Below are 19,887 nucleotides of genomic sequence, written 5' to 3'. Positions count from 1 at the left end.
ACAGTGGGTCTCAAGAAAAGTGAACCGCTTTTCACAGGGTTGTCAACCATTTTGTCGCCCATTACACGCAAAGCAAACACACCTACACTAAGTGACTCACCAGCAAAAGGACCCGCTACACAAAAGTTCTCCAATAAAGCACAGCTAACTTTACACACAGTTTTTCTCCAGCACAGACGCACACTGCACACGTGGTGTCACACCATCAAGTGCCAGCTTTACACACAAAAGTTTTCCATTAGAGCAGAGCCAACTTTACACACAGGTTTTCACCCTACACACTTGGTGGTACAGTGTGCCAAGGGCCTGCTTTACACACAATGGTTTCCATGATGATAACTAACTTTAGCAAAAAATCAGGAACCCAAACTACTGGATTCAGAGACCTAGTTTGTATGTTATGATCACTGCACAAATTATGTCAGTACATACCAGAAGAGGAAGGAAAAATGTATTTCTTTTCGTCAGGACCATACAGGGACCAGCCCCGTATATACCACTCCTATATTCAAATGAATAGGATGAATAAAATTACCATACTACTTCTAACGCTGTTAACTTTTAAACATGCGCGTTATACATATGATTGTACTTTCTCGTTGTTTATGTATTGGTGCTTAATAGCACTTCATGGTCTCTGGTGGGGGCAGGATCACCTCATGGAAACATTGTTCCTTATCGGCGAAACCGCACCGTGTTACCTACTCGTTCCTCTCCGGACCGCATATGTGGTCCTATTAATTTGATCAGTGCTCCTGCGTAGTCCGCTAGTCGCAGCACGCCCCTTTTCGTAGAGAACTGGGATGGCCCCAATGATGAAGCATGTCACCGTGGGGAAACCCCGCTGAGTGAGGGGACTCTAAAAAGAAATTTTTCTTTCTTCTTCTGGTATGTACTGACATAATTTGTGCAGTGACCATAACATACAAACTAGGTCTCTGAATCCAGTACTTTGGGTTCCTGATTTTTTGCTAGGTTTACTTGGAGGCCGACCTAGTTTTGTTTATCCTCCTTCTCCCTCTGTTCTTCTACTGATAACTAACTTTACACAGATTGGCGCTCAAGCATTAACACTTTGGAACAGAGACACACTTTATATTCAGTGGTACACAAGCCAAGGGTCAACTTTACACGAAAATGTTCTCCATTAGAATAGCTACACTTACACAGAGGGCCTGAGTTACAAAGGTAAATGTATACTTTAGTGTAAGTTTACAGTTTTTTGTAATTTTACAAGTAGTATTTTTATGACTGTGAGTCTCGGCACTCATGGCGGAGATTCCACATGTAAAAAGGTAGACAGTCCTAACGATACTACTTATAGTATTGCTTTGTGAATTGCAAAAAATCGTAAACTTACACTGAAGTGTAAGTTTACTTTTGTGAATCAGGCCCGAGTATTTCTTCAGCATTGATACACATTTTACGCAAAGTAGTGCACAAAACATGACCTGCTCTACACAAGCTGGTTCATCATTAGAGGAGCTAACTGGCACTCATTGGTTCTTCAGCACAGAAGGACAGTTTAAACTTGGGTGGACACCAGCAAGGCATATACTTTACGTAGGGTGGTTCTCATTAGAGCAGCTGAATTTACTCACAGTGGGGTCTCCACCAACGCAGCAAACTTTACATGTAGTGGTACATAGCCAACGACCTGCTTTACACATGATGTTTCTCCATAATAGCAGATTACAATACAGAAAGTGGTTCTCTGTTACAGATTCGTGCTTTACATAAGCTGGTTCTTCAGCATAGAAACACTCTTTATGGAAGGTTGACCTGTTATACGTGTAGTCTTTAACCCCAATGGTACACTACCAAGGGCGTGCTTTACACATGATGGGTTTCCTCTCTAGGAGATACCATTACAGAGAGTGGTTCTCTTGCCTAGATTCACGCTTTGCACATGATGGCTCTCCAGCATAGATTCACGTTTTGTGCAAAGTGGCTCTCTGTCATAGATTCACAATTTACCCACCGTGGTACACCAGTGGAGGGCCTGCTCTACTCGCGATGGTTCCACTTTAGAGCAGATAACATGAGATACATTGATTGGCAATGTATACCTGGTAACGTCCGTGAGACAAAGTCATTACAAAGAAACCAGACCATACAAATACCTTTACTGAAAAGCCTCTGCAGAGTAAAGTCGATACTACAATATCTTTAGGTCAGTACAACGAACCAATCATTAGACAAATATGTTTTTAGATGATTTAACCCCTTCCATGCTCATGACGAGCTCTGCTCGTCATGAGGCACAGTTGAGCTGTTCTGACTGTAGAGGGATATGGCTAGTGAAGCAATTAAGTCAGGATTACGTGATTGGTTTAGGGTTATGGTTAATGCTTTAATAATCTCATGTAACTGTTATACTGATTTCCCTTTCTATGTTATGCGACGCTACAGAAACTGATGTAACTATGTCACAATGTTCTGAAACAATGTCCTACCGCATGTAAAAGCGCTCTGATACCTCCGGGTCTAGCCAGCGCTATATAAAACTTTTCAAATAAAATAAATAAATAATGACAGGGATAGTTTGTTTTAAGAACACTAAGTAATTGCTAGGTGAGGTGGACTGACAGGCAGGAGTGCTTTGAGGGTCTTTGAAAGATACTAGAAGGAACAGGTCACCCCTACATGACTCTCAACATGAAATGGAGAAAAAAATGGTGTGGTCTGTTGTAAAAGGTGTGAGGGACAAGGCGGTCCTAGGCGACACAACATGACATATATAGGTTAATGTACAGGAGTGCAAGGTCACCCTTAGAGACGCAGGATGGCGAAGAACATGAATTGCGACTGGTGTGATAAGGTAAGAATGGTTACATCCTCCTAAGTGACAAGCAGGATCTTTGTGCTTTAGTGACGGGCTAAGAGTGGCAGGACAGTCATTGGCAAACATTGCCATCAAAGCAACTGTGTGTGTCAGGTAAGAACAGGAGGGCTGGTACATCTTGGGTGACATAGTGACAAAGAAGGCCCATTGATCCGGTAAGATTGACAAGCGAGGCCTTGGTAATGTGACACGCGAGGGAGGTGGGACCTTAGTGACAGAAGGGAGTGACGGGTCACACAGATAGACAGACAGGCAAGGATCTGGTGGAGCTCTGTGACAGGTGATGTGTTAAGAGTGGTCGGGCACACATAGTGATAGGTAGGCACAGCTAGAATGCAGCATTAGGTAGAGACATCGACTGACAGCGCCTCAGCAACTCACCTCTCATTTTCTTTCAGGATGTCCCGCCCTTTCTTCCACGTGATAGAAGGTCGCGGAGAAGCTTTCGGTTTACATTCCACAATAACCGCACCGCCAACTTTCACCAAAGTCTGCCGCTTCACAAACGTTTTCGAAAAGTCAGGCCCCACAGCTGGAAAGGAGAACACGAGATTGTCATGGGCATTTAGGCCCAGATATATAAAGCAACGCATAACAAAATCTAGGACCCAATATAGATATACCTGTTTAACCTGTACCATATACAATTTTTTAACTATATGCATGTTTTCTAATGAATCTCAATGTGAAATACTGTATGCACTGTATGTTGTGCTATGGCATGACATTTGGTCACAAACATTTTGTATACAATTTCCCTATTAGAACTGACAGAAGAACTCTTGCTCCTCGAGTATTGAACTTTCTGTATCTTGGATATTATCAAAATTGGAAACAGTAATAATATATGCTGTATATGTGGAAATAGGTATGATGACTACATATTGTCTATTATGCTTTTACTCTTCTGTCTTGTCTTATTATATCATCTTGGCTTGGTACCCTTGTTCACTACCTGGGTCGCTAGAGAATATCGAACATTCGACCTATCGGAGACACTGTTTAAAGCGCACTTTTCTGTACTGTTCTTAAAATCACTTGTTTCATCTTTCTATGTTTTGCACTTTTTGTTGTTTGGACTCGCTATAAGTACATGTGAAATCTATAACTACGTGACTTGAGGCACGATACACTGTCATTTCACGTTTTAGATAATGCCTTGATGCTGAGACATCACAAAATATTCCAATCACTTTCCACCTTAGGTGATTCCTTTCTTTTTTCTCTCTTTCTCTTGGGGTCAACTGCTATCTCATCACACTCCTAAACAATTCATTCATCTTTCTTTACAGCCTTGAGAAAGCCCCGGCGCAATTCGCCAAGAGGGGGCGAAACACGTGTCGGCTGTCCATGTTCCACTAAAAAATAATAAAGATGTTACACTGCAACCTGAATTAGTTCTGTCCTCTGTATGACGACTTGAAAGAACGGATATTAATCCTAACAAGCACATTTGTAATCCCTCATGGAGTACACACTCTCCACTTTTCAAACGAGATTGGCATGAGCTGTTCCAGGCCTTAAACATGGCTGAAGGGGTTAGTACACTTTGTAAACTGATCAGAGTGTAACTTGAAGGAGACTGGCTAGGCAGACAGGCAACCTTAGCCAGTTGTCCTGCTGAGGTTGATTAAACCAGAAGAATGAGTTGTGTAGTTGTTAGTGTCACAACAAGATTACATTTTTTCTTATTTATTTATTCTTGTTTCTGAGTCTTGTCCTGTTACTCCATATGTCTTGGACCCACCTAGAGAACACACAGACACAGACACACACAGACAGACAGACACACGCATTTAGGGTTCGGAAAGGTTGTGCACTGTACATCACTGTGTGCAGTTTGGCATGTGAATATGTGTGAAGTTCATGCTCTGTATCTGCTTATGCACCTGACCTAGTGCATACATGTGTAATGCATTCCACAATTATGCAAAGGCGCACTGAAGGTAAGATATAAGTGATTATTCCTAAGTGTAGTTAAGTTTTAACTGTGTGTGGATGCGTTTCATTGTGTGTTCCTGGTGAGTAGGTAGTCACACATCTCACACATACGCCAAACTGTAAGGTGTGTATGTGGCTCAGAGAGGTACGCTCAGTGACGCGCATCCCACAGCCCGCTCTGGGAGAGGAGAGTCCCCATGTTAGCAAATCCTGATGAGTCATTACTTTCGTCCACAACAGTTGACACCCCTAATCCCTGTCTAATGGTCTGGAAAAGAACCGAAATATAAATAGATCTGAAGTTGGAGCCACGGAATAATGTTCTGACAATGAGCCTCTCCGGTGTGTGGATAATTCATAAGACTGCCATCTGGGAGGAAGGACACTGAAGACAAAGGGGTGGGCGGAGCAAGTAAAGAACGCGTGGATGGGAGCATAGTTAGCTATGCACGACCGCGCGTGCTCTTTCTTTGCTATGAAGGATGCATTTATCAAGGTTTGATTAATGTTCTAGCACCAAGTTGGGGGGGGGGGCGGGGCTGGAAATGTCAACCTGTTCTACTGAGACTTGGGCAACGATAGATATTTCCAACTTTCAGATTACTGGCAATATATTTGGTGGGTGCAACATCTATATAATTTGAAAAGCAGATTCCCAGCGAGGAAGCAAGTTAAAGGTGTTTCAGAGGAGGTAACTTTGACTCCACAGCTATTTTGGCTAAAAAAGTAGCAGAAGACAGACATGTAGAAGGTTTATCCCTATATTCATGTGTCAGAATGTTACAGTTACACAATACATGGAGGGTTGCGTGTAGATCCTGGGCCACACCGGGTCAGCAATTAAAATACAATCTTGAAAGTATGCCATGGGTCTGACCTTGGGCACCCTTGCTCATGTTCAGTAGCTCATTTTTAGCAGCCATACACTTCTCCACTACACCAGTGTCCTAAAAGAATGAGCTATTGTTTCAAATCAGGCAAAAGAGGACTGCAAGAGAAAGGCAATTCAACGAAGTCTGAAGGCTTGATAGCTTGTGAGCCGTGATTCACTTCTGCAGAATCAGGAATAGAATGGAAAGGGGCGACCATTCGGTCCCCCCGAACGTATGGCGGAGTACCACGATCCCCCCGGGAAGCCATCTTGGGCGGGAGGCGAGTCTCGGCTGGTATGCCCGAAGCGGCGTAGCCGGGGCGCGCTTTTTCCCGCCTTGGAGTGGGCTGGCCTAGACACTGACGCGGCCGGCCACGCCCTTTGGGGCAGGCAGGGGCGGGTTTACGCCCGCCCTGAAGACGGATAAAAGGAGCAACAAGCCAAGAAAGCATCCTCTTGTTCCTGTGCTCTGAAGCTGCACCTCCTCGCTGCACGTGAGCTCGAGACGGAACGAAGAGCCAATTTTGAGCGTGGTAATCTTTCTTTTTGTCTTACAGATACTCTGTCCGAGAATGCCTAAGAAAGTCGGAAAGCGAGTTACTACCGATCAGATGCTCCGTATGCTCATGAAAGAAGTAACTGATCTGAAGAAGCAGATGGCGGCTAAAGACGGGGAAGGGGGACCGAAACGACCTTTGGCGGGAGCAGCTCCTGGAGGAAAAGGCAAGAGGCCCAGAAGGGGGGCATCAGGGGGGGACATCCCGGTTCCCGATACCCCACTCGAGGAGCCAACTCCGGTGCCGAGGGAGGGGAATCCGATTCCCGTGGTGGTCACTCCCGTGTCCGGAGAGGACATGCCGCCTGAGTTAGCAGCACAATTGGCAGCGTGGTTGGGGAAAGATAGCGAGGGCGCCACGGCTGACGACGCACGGGTGTTGATGAAGCAACTGCGTGAAACTAGGGAGGCGGCGAAGGCACCATCGCCAGTTACCCCGCTGTCTCCGGCAGTGGATAAAGCAACAGGAGCAGGTCCAGCGGCGGATGCAGCTTCTGGTTCAGGTAAGCGGCCATTGCCGATTGCGAGGGAGGAGTCTGCACCTTCACGAAGGGAAAAGTTGGGTCAGCATGTCCCTCTGGCAATTAAGGAAAAGATGTGGGCGGACGAGTATGTAAACATTTTTTCGTTGCTTACCGACCATTATGAGATGGAGCATGTTAAGAGCCAAAAGGAGCTCATGCATCCGAGTGTTTGGCGCGCAAAGATGGCCGCCTTTAAGGTTGACGAAAACATTGGCACTTGGGGCAGGGCATGGGGAATCTTTACCTCCATCATGGGCGAACGTAGGCCCGAGTTGCTGACCGAATTGCCTATTTATCAGTCACGGATCATGGAATATTATGGATCATATGGGGGCAATCAGTGGTTCTGTTACGATAATATTTTTAGAAAAGCGAAAGAACATGACAAAAACTTGACTTGGGATTGTTACGACTCTGTTTCATGGTCAAAAATGGAGAGTACTGGTATGTTGAAGTTACCATTGGTAGGGAGTAGCGGGGGTGAATCCTCCCGCCAGTATGCTGGGACACCCTTTCGATCAAGTACAGGTAATGACTACCACTCGAAGCCGAACGGCAACGCAGGTAAAAGGGGGATTTGTTGGAACTTTAACAGGGGTAAATGTACGAGGCCCCAGGGGTCATGCAAGTTTCGACATGAATGTGGAGGGTGTGGGCAGCCATCCCATCCTGAGTCCATGTGCAGAGCCAAAACGGGTGATAACGGCGGTAGGGGAGGCGCCAAACAGGTCTGAAATAGTCCGAGGGGCGCCTTTACCTACTCCGATTGATACCATGGCAATGATTCCTTGGCTCAGCGATTACCCGGATCATGTTTCCGCTGGGGTGTTGCGGAACGGGTTTTCATATGGTTTCCGCATCCCAGTGGGGGATTTTCAGGGTGTAGCAAAATGCAAAAACCAACTGTCGGTCTTGCAACATACGACCGTGGTACAGGAGAAGATTGGGAAGGAGGCTACTCGAGGTCGAGTCGCCGGTCCATTTGATGAGCCACCATGTGCTAACTTTGTTTGTTCCCCTTTGGGGGTGGTCCCTAAGAAGGACCCGGGTGAGTTCCGATGATACATAATTTATCAGCCCCACGTGGTCTTTCCGTGAATGATGCGATAGACCCGGAAGTGTGTTCGGTGCGGTACGCATCTTTCGATGAGGCCGTCGCCATGTTGAATCGCCTAGGGCCCGGTGCGCTGATGGCAAAATCAGATATTGAGTCAGCGTTCCGGTTGCTCCCGGTACACCCAGACGATCAGCGTCTCCTTAGTTTCATGTTTCAGGGTCACTATTACATGGATAGATGTATGCCGATGGGATGCTCTATATCTTGTGCCTATTTTGAAAAGTTCAGTTGTTTTCTGCAATGGGTCTTCACAAAGAGGACGGGTTTTCAACATGTCATGCATTATCTCGATGACTTTTTGTTTCTGGGGGCGGCCGGGGATCCGGAATGTGGACAGGCTTTGAATGAATTTTGTGTCTTAATGAAGCATTTTGGTGTGCCACTGGCACCAGGTAAGACTGTGGGTCCCTCAACTTGCCTCGAGTTCCTGGGGATCGAGCTCGATTCAGAGGAAGGTTGTTTTCGATTACCAAGAGAAAAGGTGTTAAGATTCAGGGCTTCCCTGGAAACATGTATTAGTGAGTCTAAAGTCAGATTGCATCAACTACAACAATTGGTGGGCCAGCTGAATTTTGCCCTGAGAGTAATGCCGATGGCCCGCCCCTTTTCCCGCTCGATCGCTCAAGCCATGGTCGGACTGAAGGAGGGTCATCATCGCACGAGGCTATCGGCAGAGGTTCGCCAGGACATGCGCATTTGGTTGGCATTTCTGGCGGAGTTCAATGGTCGAATTGTCTGGAATAAACCGGCGGTGTCCTCCGAAGAGCTGGGGCTGTGGACAGATTCGGCTGGGAGCATTGGTTTTGGTGCCATATTCGGCACACAATGGTCGGCTCAAAAATGGCCGTTATGGTGGCATGAGTGTGGGCTGACAAGTAACATTGCCTTTCTTGAACTTTTTCCCATTCTGGTGGCCCTGAAAACTTGGCCTGAGGGATTCAGAGATCACTCTGTGGTGTTTTGGTCTGATAACATGACCGTGGTTGAGTGTATCAATAGCCAGGCAGCACGATGCAAATGGATTCTGAGATTGCTCAAAGAAATCGTGTTATTGTGTATGCAATTGAACGTGCTATTTAGGGCTAGACATGTACCGGGGGTAATGAATCAAGCGGCTGATGCGCTTTCTCGTTTTCGTATGCAGGCCTTCTGGGGTTTTCTGCCCACAGCGGACCCGGTGGCGGCACCCTTTCCCGAAGCTCTTTGGTCTCTCGGTGCCCCGAACTACAGAACCTCGTGGGAGAGAGTTTAGCACCCAGGACAAGGAAGGCATATGAAGGGGCGTTCCGATCCTATTGGGCCTTTTTGGGGACTGCTAGGGGAGAGCTTTGGGGCCAGGAAGAGCTAGTAGTAAAGTTTCTGCTGTCTTTACATCAGGCAGGCAAATCAGTGGCTACGGCCCAGAGGCATCGGGCCGCCATTTCCTTTATGGCAAGGGCTCATGGGATCCAGGACCCAATTGCGTCTTTTGTTGTGCAAAAAGCGCTACGTGGGTGGCAACGCCTTGAGGGTCGCAGAGTAGATGAAAGGCGCCCGATAGGTCTGGATAGGTTGGCTCTGTTGTTATCTGTACTTCCTGCAACGTGTTCATCCCAGTATGAATCAGTGTTATTCCGAGCCGCTTTTATGCTAGCATTCCATGGGGCTATGCGGGTAAGCGAACTAGTGGCAAAGAACAAGCAGGATACCATGGGGGGACTGTGCCGAGAGCACGTGCAGGTCAAGGGGGAGACAATGACTGTCTCGTTTGTCAGGTCCAAGACCGATCAGGGTGCGATTGGGGACGGAATAATCATACAAAGAATTCCCGGGTCTTCCATGTGCCCTGTGATGTGCGTAGAGGAATATTTAACGCAAAGGGTGGCATCATGGGGGGGGACCTTGTTGAGACACGCTGACGCCACCCCACTGACGAGGTTTCAGTTTCAGCGGGTGCTTGCTATGTCGATTTCGGCCGCGGGCTTGAACCCCGGCGAGTTTGGGACCCATTCCTTTCGGAGGGGCTGCTACGGAGGCTACAGCCAGGGGTCTGAATGTTGAACAAGTAAAACGTGTGGGACGTTGGTCCTCAAACTGTTATAAGAGGTATGTGCGGTTGCACATGTTGTGAAGCTGTAATGATGTACTCACGCTTCTTGTTTTTGTTTGGTTTTCAGTTACGCAAGCCTACGAGGCGGGGCGGACTGTGCAGTCGACCCGACACCGGGGGGCCAGCGGTCAGACATCACCGGCTGTGAAAAAGGAGGTGTGGGTCGTGGGCCACTCATACGTGAGGCGTGCCGGGGACGTATTCAAAGCAGGTGACATGATTCACGTGGCTGGGGAATACGGGTACAGTGTGTCCTTCTACGGAAAGGGCGGGCTCTGTATTGACCAGTTTCGATCATTTTTTGAGGGTCTGTTAGGGCGGACGAGGTCACCGCCGTCTGTAGTCATAGTACATCTTGGGGGCAATGATTTGGTGACCACTGGTAGACGACTTCTTCTTGAGGCAATGCTTTCCACGGTAAGTTGGTTGGCAAGAAGAGTTCCAGGGTGCACAATTGCATGGTCCCATATGATCCCACGGAAAGTGTGGCGGGGGGCTATTTCGGTTCCTGCTCTGAATCATTCAGTAAGGAAAATTAATAATAAAGTGAGTAGATTGTTCCGTTCAAGTACACTGCATTCTATTTCGCATGGTTGTATTAAAGGGGACAGTATGTATTTGGGGGATGGTGTTCATTTATCCCGGATGGGGAACAAATTACTCTTAGGAGACCTGATAGCTTGGCTAAAGACTTTATGACATGACCTTTAGGCAGGAGTGTTGTGGGGGGGTCCGGATAGCCGGTCAACTATCCGGCCTGTGGCGGTAAGGTCATGATCGGTGAGCAGTAATTGGAAGATCCCTATGGGTGGGCGTCACCCATTACGGATGGGAGCGCTCGAGGGAGGTGGCCATTGGCCCCTCAACGGGGAGGCGGTCCCTTCTAAGGATGGGCCGCCGAAAGGAAAGGAAAGGCGGTCAAGGCCCCTTCCTGGGTAGGAGGGGCTACAGCCCCCTCCTGGGGAATTTCCCGGGGCCTGGACATCTGCGACGGCAGATGTGGTAAGTTGTGTGGGGTTTGGGAGGGGGTCTACGCTACCTTCTAGATACCTCACACGAGTCCTCGGACGACCTTTAAATGGCGTCGAGTTTATTGGGGCCCCCGTCAAGTCAAGGGAAATTGGTAAATGCACTTGAGGTACACCTCTGTGCGGTCGCCCCTCACAAGTGGGGGGGGTATGTCTGGTTTAGGGATCTTGACACCGGTTACGACCTTGCCGTTGGCCCTTAAACATTAGGATGTACAATTTCAAGTTAAACGTTTTGTAGGATGTTAGTTCGGCTAGGAGAACCTTTGTATTAGAGAATATGTTAAGGTTAGCCAAACATCGCAATGTGGAAATGAAATTGTACATTAATATGAAACTGTTATTTTAATGTTTTATTTTGTTTCATATTTTAATAAATACGGCCGGGAGGGTCACTCCCTCCCGTCTTCCAAAAGTTCAGAACCGTTTCCGGTATCCCATTCTTGGGGATTGTGTTGAGAGGGGGTGGCGGGTATCTCAGCCATATGAATCAAATAATGAAAGAATGGGTAACTAGTATTTAGGGATTCGAAAGTCACCGCCATAAACTCAGACTAGTGTATGGTGGATAATGGTGCGACTGAGTGCTAGCTAGTGAGCTCAGATCTCAATAGTAGCTTGAAGGATGCTCAGGGTCAGTACTGAGTGCTAGCTCACAAGCTTAGATCTTAATGTCACCTTGAGGATGCTCGGGGTCAGTGACTGAGTGCTAGCTTGCAAGCTTAGATCTCAGTTCAGCTTGAGGATGCTCAGGGCCAGTGACTAGTTCTTGCCGGCAAGCTTAGATCTCAATGTCAGCTTGAGGTTGCTCAGGGCTAGTTACTGAGTGCTAGCCGGCAAGCTTATATCTCAATGTCAGCTTGAGGATGCTCAGGGCTAGTGATTGAGAGCTAGCTCGTAAGCTCAGATCTCAATGTCAGCTTGAGGATGCCCAGGGCCAGTGATTGAGTGCTCACATGCCAGCTTAGACCTCAATGTCAGCTTGAGGATGCTCAGGGCCAGTGAATGGGGCTAGCTCGCAAGCTTACATCTCAATGGCAGCTTGAGGATGCTCAGGGCCAGTGAATGGGGCTAGCTCGCAAGCTTACATCTCAATGGCAGCTTGAGGATGCTCAGGGCCAGTGAATGGGGGCTAGCTCGCAAGCTCACAGCTCAATGGCAGCTTGAGGATGCTCAGGGCAAGTGAATGGGTGCTACCTCACAAGCTTAGATCTCACTATCAGCTTGAGGATGCTCAGGGCCAGTGACTGGGGTGCTAGCTCGCAATCTTAGACCTCAATGTCAGTTTGAGGATGCTCAGGTCCAGTGACTGGGGTGCTAGCTCGCAATCTTAGACCTCAATGTCAGCTTGAGGATGCTCAGAGCCAGTTATTGGGTGCTGGCTGCTAAGCTTAGAGCTAGAAAGAGACACACGCTAAGCCTTTAGTTCGGTCTTCAGACAAGGAGAAACCCAAACAAATAAATGTGCGGGGATTCCCATTTAGGGATAGGAAGAGAGTTCGTTTTTTAGAGAAGACAGATTGGTATAAGGTAGTATTCAGATAAAGACATGGACTGAGCGCAGATTTGAAAGCCGCGAGGCAGACCCTCCCTTAGATTGAAAGAAATAAACTTTCCACACATGTCCTTGACCATGGACTGCCTTAGTGGTAATGATCGTGATGTCATAGATATGTTTTCCTTATTTGGAAAAGTTAGTTCTGTTTGGTCTCGGACACGTGTCTCCTGAAGGACTCACCAATAAGTCACTCTTTGGGTTCATGCAACAACGCATAAGTCTTACATTTCAGACACGTGTCTCCTGAAGGACTCACCAATGAGTCACTCTCTGGGTTCATGCAACAACGCAGAAGTCTTACATTTCAGACACGTGTCTCCTGAAGGACTCACCAATGAGTCACTCTCTGGGTTCATGCAACAACACAGAAGTCTCACATTTCAGACACGTGTCTCCTGAAGGACTCACCAATGAGTCACTCTCTGGGTTCATGCAACAACGCAGAAGTCTTACATTTCAGACACATGTCTCCTGTAGGACTCACCAATGAGTCACTCTCTGGGTTCATGCAACAACGCAGAAGTCTTACATTTCAGACACGTGTCTCCTGAAGGACTCACCAATGAGTCACTCTCTGGGTTCATGCAACAACACAGAAGTCTTACATTTCAGACACGTGTCTCCTAAAGGACTCACCAATGAGTCACTCTCTGGGTTCATTCAACAACGCAGAAGTCTTACATTTCAGACACGTGTCTCCTGAAGGACTCACAAATGAGTCACTCTCTGGGTTCATACAACAACGAAGAAGTCTTACATTTCAGACACGTGTCTCCTGAAGGACTCACCAATGAGTCACTCTCTGGGTTCATGCAACAATGCAGAAGTCTTACATTTCAGACACGTGTCTCCTGTAGGACTCACCAATGAGTCACTCTCTGGGTTCATGCAACAACGCAGAAGTCTTACATTTCAGACACGTGTCTCCTGAAGGACTCACCAATGAGTCACTCTCTGGGTTCAATCAACAACACAGAAGTCTTACATTTCAGACACGTGTCTCCTAAAGGACTCACCAATGAGTCACTCTCTGGGTTCATTCAACAACGCAGAAGTCTTACATTTCAGACACGTGTCTCCTGAAGGACTCACCAATGAGTCACTCTCTGGGTTCATGCAACAACGAAGAAGTCTTACATTTCAGACACGTGTCTCCTGAAGGACTCACCAATGAGTCACTCTCTGGGTTCATGCAACCACACAAACGTCACACATCTCGGACATGTACCTCCTGAAGGACTTACCAATGAGTCACTCTCTGGGTTCATGCAACAATGCAGAAGTCACACATCTCGGACACATGTCTCCTGAAGGACTCACCAATAAGTCACTCTCTGGGTTCATGCAACCACACAAACGTCACACATCTCGGACATGTGCCTCCTGAAGGACTCACCAATGAGTCACTCTCTGGGTTCATGCAACACCACAGAAGTCTCACATTTCAGATACATGTCTCCTGAAGGACTCACCGATGAGTCACTCTCTGGGTTCATACAACAACCCAAATGTCACACATCTCGGACACATATCTCCTGATGGATTTATCAATGACTCTCACTCTGCGGTGATGCAACAACACAGAAGTCTCACATTTCAGACACGTGTCTCCTGAAGGACTTACCAATGAGTCACTCTCTGGGTTCATGCAACAACACAGAAGTCTTACATTTCAGACACGTGTCTCCTGAAGGACTCACCAATGAGTCACTCTCTGAGTTCATGCAACAACACAGAAGTCTTACATTTCAGACACGTGTCTCCTGAAGGACTCACCAATGAGTCACTCTCTGGGTTCATGCAACAACACAGAAGTCACACATCTCGGACATGTGTCTCCTGGAAGACTCACCAATGACTCTCAGCTCGGCACTGGCATATATGGTCCCATGCCTGTTCTCAGCCACACACTGGTACATGCCGGAGTCTGAAACATTGACTGACGTGATGGTGAGAGCCCCATGCTCGATCTGAACTCTGTCCTGTTTAAGAGAATGTAGAAGTTCAGACACACTGTGTATTTTATAAACCCAGGGAAAAAAAACAACACTGGAGTATGCTATGAATACCACTATTGAAAGCAAACCAGACTTCCTCTGACTTTGATATCACACAGCCATAACGCTACTCAATAAAGTACCAAAACAGTGCATGGTTTTCTAGGGGCTCGATGGGTCAGTAGACTGAAACACTAACATTAGTAGTATTTTTTTAGCATTTGTCTGATTAATGTAACATCACAGACCCTTCTAGCCTCTAGCTTCCTGACTTCCCAGAGTTTCTTCCATCTTTTTCCGGAATTATACAAGTTTTCACTTACTTCTGTCTCATAAAAGAAGTTAATTGTGTTCAGTTCTTTTTATCTGAGGACCAACTTTGTGCATCATACCCGGGACTCTCCGTCTGGACTCTCACCGTAAATATCCCATGGTATAGATATACCACGTCCTCTACAAATGCTTAGGTTGTCCATATTATTCACTTTGATTTTTGCTGATTTTAATTTTGTCGCCATAACCCTAACATCCCTCCTGTGCCATTTCCCCGGTCCTTCCAGTCCCTAGATCTGCATGTGTTTCACCTTTATCTATATGTGTTGCCAATGTATTGCTCTCTTATTGCCTCTAAGCAGTTTTTATTCTTCATGGGATAAGGCTTTACCCGGTGGGGGTGTTTACATGAGTTACACAACTTCCTTTTTTCCTTGTTCTTTGCCCCCTCCGTGCTTCTTGCCTACTCAAGTGTCCTGTTACCATATTTAACACCTTTGAGGTTAATGGATGGAACGATGTGAAATGGTTACACAATGTACAAGAGGAGTATCCAGGGCACATCACTGAAAGGCACTTACCCGGGTCACCAGCTCCCGTCCATTCTTTAGCCAGCTGTATGCTGGCTTGGGGCGCCCGCTCGCTCTACATTCCCAGAAAATGTTTTCCTCAATAGCTATGTGGGCATCATTGATTTTCTGGATCCAGTTTGGATGAGCTGCAAGGAACAGAGTCAAAATTAATCCTCTCATATTGATGGTACAGATCAGCGCCATCTGCCTTCCAACAATGCTCCCGTACCAAAGTTGGGGAGAAAGGGGTGGACGCTATTTTATTTGCCATACAATTGAAAAACTCGAATATTGAGAAAATAAACATGTCAGAAAAACAGGTAGGTGGATACAGAGGTCGAGGCACCCAGATGAGTAAAATACTAGAAAGATACAAAGAGCTGGGACATACACAGGGGGGAAAAGTAGGTGGGGAGCTAGAGGGACACAGACAGACAAGAAGACGGATTGAAAAATATCTGAATTAATGAGAGGTAGAAACACAAAGAGGGAGTAATTGTGGAGGGAGAGAGAGAATGATACAGGTAAATCTACACAGTTAGATATGTAACTCATTGAGGTCTATACCAACTTCTAGGGTGGATAGGGGATAGTTTGTTGGTGATAAAGACTGTGATTAAAGATTGAGGATAGAAGGACTGATGAAAAACATACAGCTGGATAAGGGACTATTCATCCCCCACCAGTAAATTGAGGTCAAAGATCAACTTTTGAGTACTATTTGGTACAGTGTTATTGTGTGCAAGATGTCAGGACTGTTGGGACAAACTAACTCCTCTCGGTGAGTGAATTGTGAGATATTTTTTAATGTTACAGAACTTATTTTCTGGTTTCCTGACATTTCTTGACCAGTTAACGCATGCTCCTCCCAAAGTGATTGTTTAACAATGCTTTTTTCCTTAATAGCTGTGACGCATAGCTGGAGGCTCAGAAGTAGGTCAGGAGTATGACACTCAATTTACTTAAAAATATTTCTGAATTACACCCAGAAGACCGTCACCAAAGTACAAGTCTTTGTGTGCCAACAGCAAGAAGGCTGTGATCTTCTCTGCTTACCATAGAATGTCAGCTGACCCCGGGCTACGTTCTTTCCTCTGGAGTTTTCAGCCACACACTCGTACAACCCGGCGTCTTCCTGCTGAAAGTTAGGGATCTCCAGGACACCACTCGATCTATGTCTGCGGGCCTTTCGCGATATCTGTTTCCCATCAGCCCTTCGCCAGCTAATAGTAGGAACTGGGCTAAGGATAGAAAAAATTGACAGTGTTAGAACTTAGCACTCTTTTCTATGGCATTACTTTCCCTGTTCACAAATAGCAAAAGGGATTTGTTTAGATCTTTGCTTACTGTACACTTGCTGGACGGGCTGGTGGAAGCACCACCACAACATTCGCCCGGCTGATTTAGGCTATTCTGTGGGCTTCATTGTGGTTTATTGCTAAATACGCTCTGGTCAGGACCGAAAGAGTGCTTTTGGTGACTACGCTCATTGGCTGCCAGGTACTCCATACCATGGACTTTCTTTTCATATACAAACCTTCAAAATGGGAGATTGTTTCTGAAAACAGATATTCAATGCCCCTTATTGTATTAGCAGCTATTAGAGCTTTTGTTGTTTTTTCCTGCCCTAGACTGCCATAGCATGCATGATGGTTGCAGGAACGAAAAACATCATAAATGAGTGCGGAGGCTCTTTGTGAATCAGGCCGTAAGTGATTTGCTCAGAATCACGGAATGTTGAGCCGACGCAGGGACTCGAACTGCCCAGTCCACATTTCTTCTACAGAATTGACCTTTTCCAAGGTCAAGTAGTTTAATGTAAGTGCAGCATCACAATGAATGCTTGTTTTTGATGCAAAGCTCTCTAGCCCACAGCTGCCATTTCTATACACTGTAAATAACAAGTGTTACTGATTCATATTCAATGTACCTGCTTTGTAAAAGTAGAAGACTAAGTCAGCCTTGCCTGGATTTGAACTTGTGACCTGCTTATCAACAGTTATGTCAGCAGCAACCACTTAACTCATTGAGCCATTCTGTACAATTTGAACACCCTTGAATAATTCAGCAGCAGCTTTTGTTATAATTGTAATTACATCTGGTTGTTATTTATTGACAATGGTATAGTCTTCCTCTGCATTTCATGTGGCCTTCTAGCATTCTCACTGTCATCGGAAGCGATAGCATGCCGGTCATGATAACTCCCATAGCGACTCATCAGTGCCCTCGCCCGCGCACACAGTCAAGGAAAGCGTACGCGCAAGCATATTGTTGCAGCACACAGCGAAAATAATTAAAGGGGCCATCTCTCGTGGGTACAGGCTTCTGCCATAATTGTCTTCTACGGCTGATGTTTCCATGCACTATTAAACTTGATTTGGACTTCTCTGGACAGAGCTAGTTTCTGGGGACTCCCTCAAGTCAAGAATGCCCAATGTTATCCTTAAGGCTTTCGTTAGTTTTGGGGAACACCTTGACTGATAAGCCTTTACAATACATCAGGGAAGTCTTTGCTGCAGAGTATATTCTTGAAAGTCTATGTATTTCTGAAGCCCCATTATAAGTTTGATAACATTGAATACTCCTAAAATGTCCAAAGAGGGTTATTCTTATCTAAGTGCAGAACTTCTCCACTCTTGAAGCTAACATGAGCAGCTACAGAGTTACCATACCTCTGGCATTCTTTGTGCTGATGGAGACCCCCTACAGCTTATAGAGTCAATATATTAGTCTAACTCCCCAAATGCATCTTTCTATTAGAGATGTCATCAACCCCTGGAGAAGCAATATGGCCATGACACTCTTCCTCAGGAGACAGCATGCAATACTGACCTTACTTCACCTGTTCCTGGAAAAGATATATTCTTGGGCTTTCCCTTACATCCTGGCAAGGGTTGGGACATTTGGTTTAACCAAAACAAGAATGGGTAAACATCACCCTTTTTCTCACTTTTGACCATTCTGTTAAATGTTTGTCCATTTTACTAACAATTTAACATTTTCAATGAAGACTTACATTTTTTAGCTTTTTTGCCCTTTCGTTATTCATGAAAATGCCCAAAATATATGATGTTTTTGCACTTAGGGAGAAGTGCTGAATTCATATTTGCCTTAATTTGGTCTGAAAAAATATTTCTAAATACGAACTATCCTAGAGTATTTATGCACAGTAATGTTTATGGCCTTCTGTACTTCAAATGCTAGATGTATTTCAGCATATCAATTTAATTTCCAAAGGCTTGCTCTAAGGCTATCGATGGGGGAACATCCTTTACAACAAATCTTTTACAACGCGGTACTGTTACCACGCAACTATTACAACGAAAGTCGTTACAACGACTTGCGCTGGGGGGCGCTCCAGGATAGTAAATACTTTAATTTACTATCCAACTCCTTCCCTACTATCCACGAGGACTGGAGTTGGAATAGTAAATTAAAAAATGTACTATCCAGCGCCCCCCAACGCACGTCGTTGTAACGACTTGCGTTGTAAAAGTTGCGTGGTAACGGTACGCGTTGTAAAAGTACGCGTTGTACCGTCATACATCCCTATCGATGGTATGCTATGCATTAAAGATTATGTTGTTGTTGTGAGTGGCTGTTTGCAGGTTCTTAAAAAATTACACCAATCTGCAAGCATGATGTTATTCCCTCGTCGGGTGCAGATTTATGAATTTTTCAAATTTGCATAGATTTTCAAGTCACTGGACCCCGACTAATTCAAGAATAGTTTTGTGAATTCCCAGTGACATGAATGGGAAGAGAGTTTGGCATTCTTCATTGCACATACCGTACAATGATGCATTCCAAAACATGCTATTAGTACAATTGCACCCTTATTTCCGGGTGTATGCTCCCCACCAGAATCTCTTTCGGCTGAATCCCACTAATGTGGGATGTTCTTTTCACAATACTACCAGGGAAACAGATTTTCTGCTGCCCATGGCAGAAGTAAATCACTGACCATTTTCAGGGTTGCAGTGAGTCTTGGAGAAGTTGGGGAATCCCCTCAAATTTCTGAATTTTTTGTGTGCTTTCAAACTTTCCCAGCCATCCCCCCTCTTGACTTACTTCTCCCCACTCGTGGTATAAGATCTACTAATGCATAATACTATACCACAAATAATTGTGCATGAGAAAATTAATTTACAAGTTAAAATTCACATTTTTTGAATAACAACAATGAATTGGTGCTCACAGGTATGAATATGTTGCTGTTCCTTGCACATAGGTTTTTAGTGAATTATGCCCGACCCTTGTGCTATATTTTTAAAATGATTTATAATTTTCTCTCAGATAAAAGGAAAATAGAAATTTCAAAATGAACCATGAGAGAAGGTGTTTCTAATCCTAGAAACTCACTAATCCTTTATGGGTTTGGGAGTAGCGTGCTAATCGCAGAAAAGCACTTTGACGCCTCGTCAGGGGTAGTAAGCGCTATATATAAATGAAATTACAATCCAACAGACTACATTTTCCTACCATGAATAGCTGTGTTTATGAACACATGATATAG

The 19,887-nt window shown here is 45.6% G+C and overlaps 1 protein-coding gene across 2 annotated transcripts in view; it reads right to left on the bottom strand.

Moving 5' to 3' along the window:
• LOC147692947 (contactin-4-like) overlaps window positions 1–19,887 on the bottom strand; it is a 697,785-nt gene that overhangs the window by 241,361 nt on the left and 436,537 nt on the right. For both annotated transcript variants that reach the window (XM_086939200.1, XM_086939201.1), the window contains exons 7-10: window positions 16,428–16,612; window positions 15,381–15,517; window positions 14,382–14,511; window positions 3,227–3,377 (exon numbers count right to left, since the gene is read on the bottom strand). In XM_086939200.1, coding sequence (XP_086795326.1) covers window positions 3,227–3,377; window positions 14,382–14,511; window positions 15,381–15,517; window positions 16,428–16,612 — 603 coding nt within the window. The remainder of the gene's footprint in view (window positions 1–3,226; window positions 3,378–14,381; window positions 14,512–15,380; window positions 15,518–16,427; window positions 16,613–19,887) is intronic.

Source organism: Lissotriton vulgaris, chromosome 9 (assembly GCF_964263255.1).
Source record: "Lissotriton vulgaris chromosome 9, aLisVul1.2, whole genome shotgun sequence".
Classification (NCBI taxonomy): Eukaryota; Metazoa; Chordata; class Amphibia; order Caudata; family Salamandridae; genus Lissotriton; species Lissotriton vulgaris.
Note: the sequence above shows the minus strand (reverse complement) of the source record. Positions and strands in the feature narration are given on the sequence as shown.